The sequence below is a fragment of the Apaloderma vittatum genome, unplaced genomic scaffold (assembly GCF_000703405.1).
Source record: "Apaloderma vittatum isolate BGI_N311 unplaced genomic scaffold, ASM70340v1 scaffold33655, whole genome shotgun sequence".
In the NCBI taxonomy this organism is placed as follows: domain Eukaryota; kingdom Metazoa; phylum Chordata; class Aves; order Trogoniformes; family Trogonidae; genus Apaloderma; species Apaloderma vittatum.
The window spans coordinates 432-1,287 of NW_009717067.1; the positions used below are offsets into that span (position 1 = coordinate 432).

At 60.4% G+C, this 856-nt stretch overlaps 1 protein-coding gene across 1 annotated transcript in view; it reads right to left on the reverse strand.

Annotated features, from left to right (window-relative positions):
• Positions 1–856, reverse strand: part of LOC104274212 (zinc finger and BTB domain-containing protein 48-like) — a gene marked incomplete at both ends in the record, with an annotated part of 2,416 nt that overhangs the window by 428 nt on the left and 1,132 nt on the right. The window contains 2 exons of the mRNA XM_009869775.1: positions 107–243; positions 781–856. Of these exons, the coding sequence (XP_009868077.1) occupies positions 107–243; positions 781–856 (213 nt within the window). The remainder of the gene's footprint in view (positions 1–106; positions 244–780) is intronic.

The following is an 856-nucleotide window of genomic DNA, read 5'->3' on the forward strand; positions in this document are numbered from 1 at the left end:
GCGTGGCTTTGCTCCCAGGAGATGTGGGCAGGCGAAGGCGGGTTTCGCAGCACGGCTGCTCTCTGGAGCACCACGCTCTGCGCTGCCAGCCCTGTGCCAGGGGTACCTTGTGTCCGGAAGGTCTTGCCGCAGAGGTGGCACTGGAAGGGCTTCTCGCCGGTATGCGTGCGCAAGTGCATGTTGAGGTTGGCTTTCTGCGTGAAGGCATGGTGGCAGAACTCACACACGTAGGGCCGCTCGTTCCTGTGGGTGAGAGAAGCGTTACCTCTGTCTCTGCCAGCGTCAGCCCCTCAGCTCAGCTGCTGCCCCTCGCTCAAAGCTCTTGCAATAAATCCTACTTCAACCAGTCTCAAAAGTATTTTGGAGGCCCATAAATGGTATTTTTGCAGCCACAGGCTCTGAGGTGGAGCCTCTCACCCCTTTGGCGTCACGACCAGCCTGGGGAGCTGAGTGTGAAGGACGGGCACAGAGAGCAGCAGCCGCAGTCCTGCGCTTGCCACAGCAAAAAGAGGAATTAGCTGGGCTGATGAGCATCAGCCATTGCCTGGGTTACGACGCTCGCACACTCAGATCAAGTGCCAACAGTCTGCACTTGCTTTGGAAGACAGAGAAGCAGAATGCTCATTGGCCCCTCACCTGATTTCTGGCAGAAGTTTCAGCCCAGCACCCGGGGAAGGGGGTGCCCCCCGCCAGCCCCAGCACCACCCAGCCTCGCCCTCGCGGGAGGCAGCGCAACCAGGAGAGCCACGGTGACACGAGGGGACCCAGGTCACGTTGTACCTGTGCTTGGCCTTGATGTGCATCTGCAGGCCGTTGCGGCTCGAGGCCCTGTGCCCGCACTCCTCGCAGACAAACA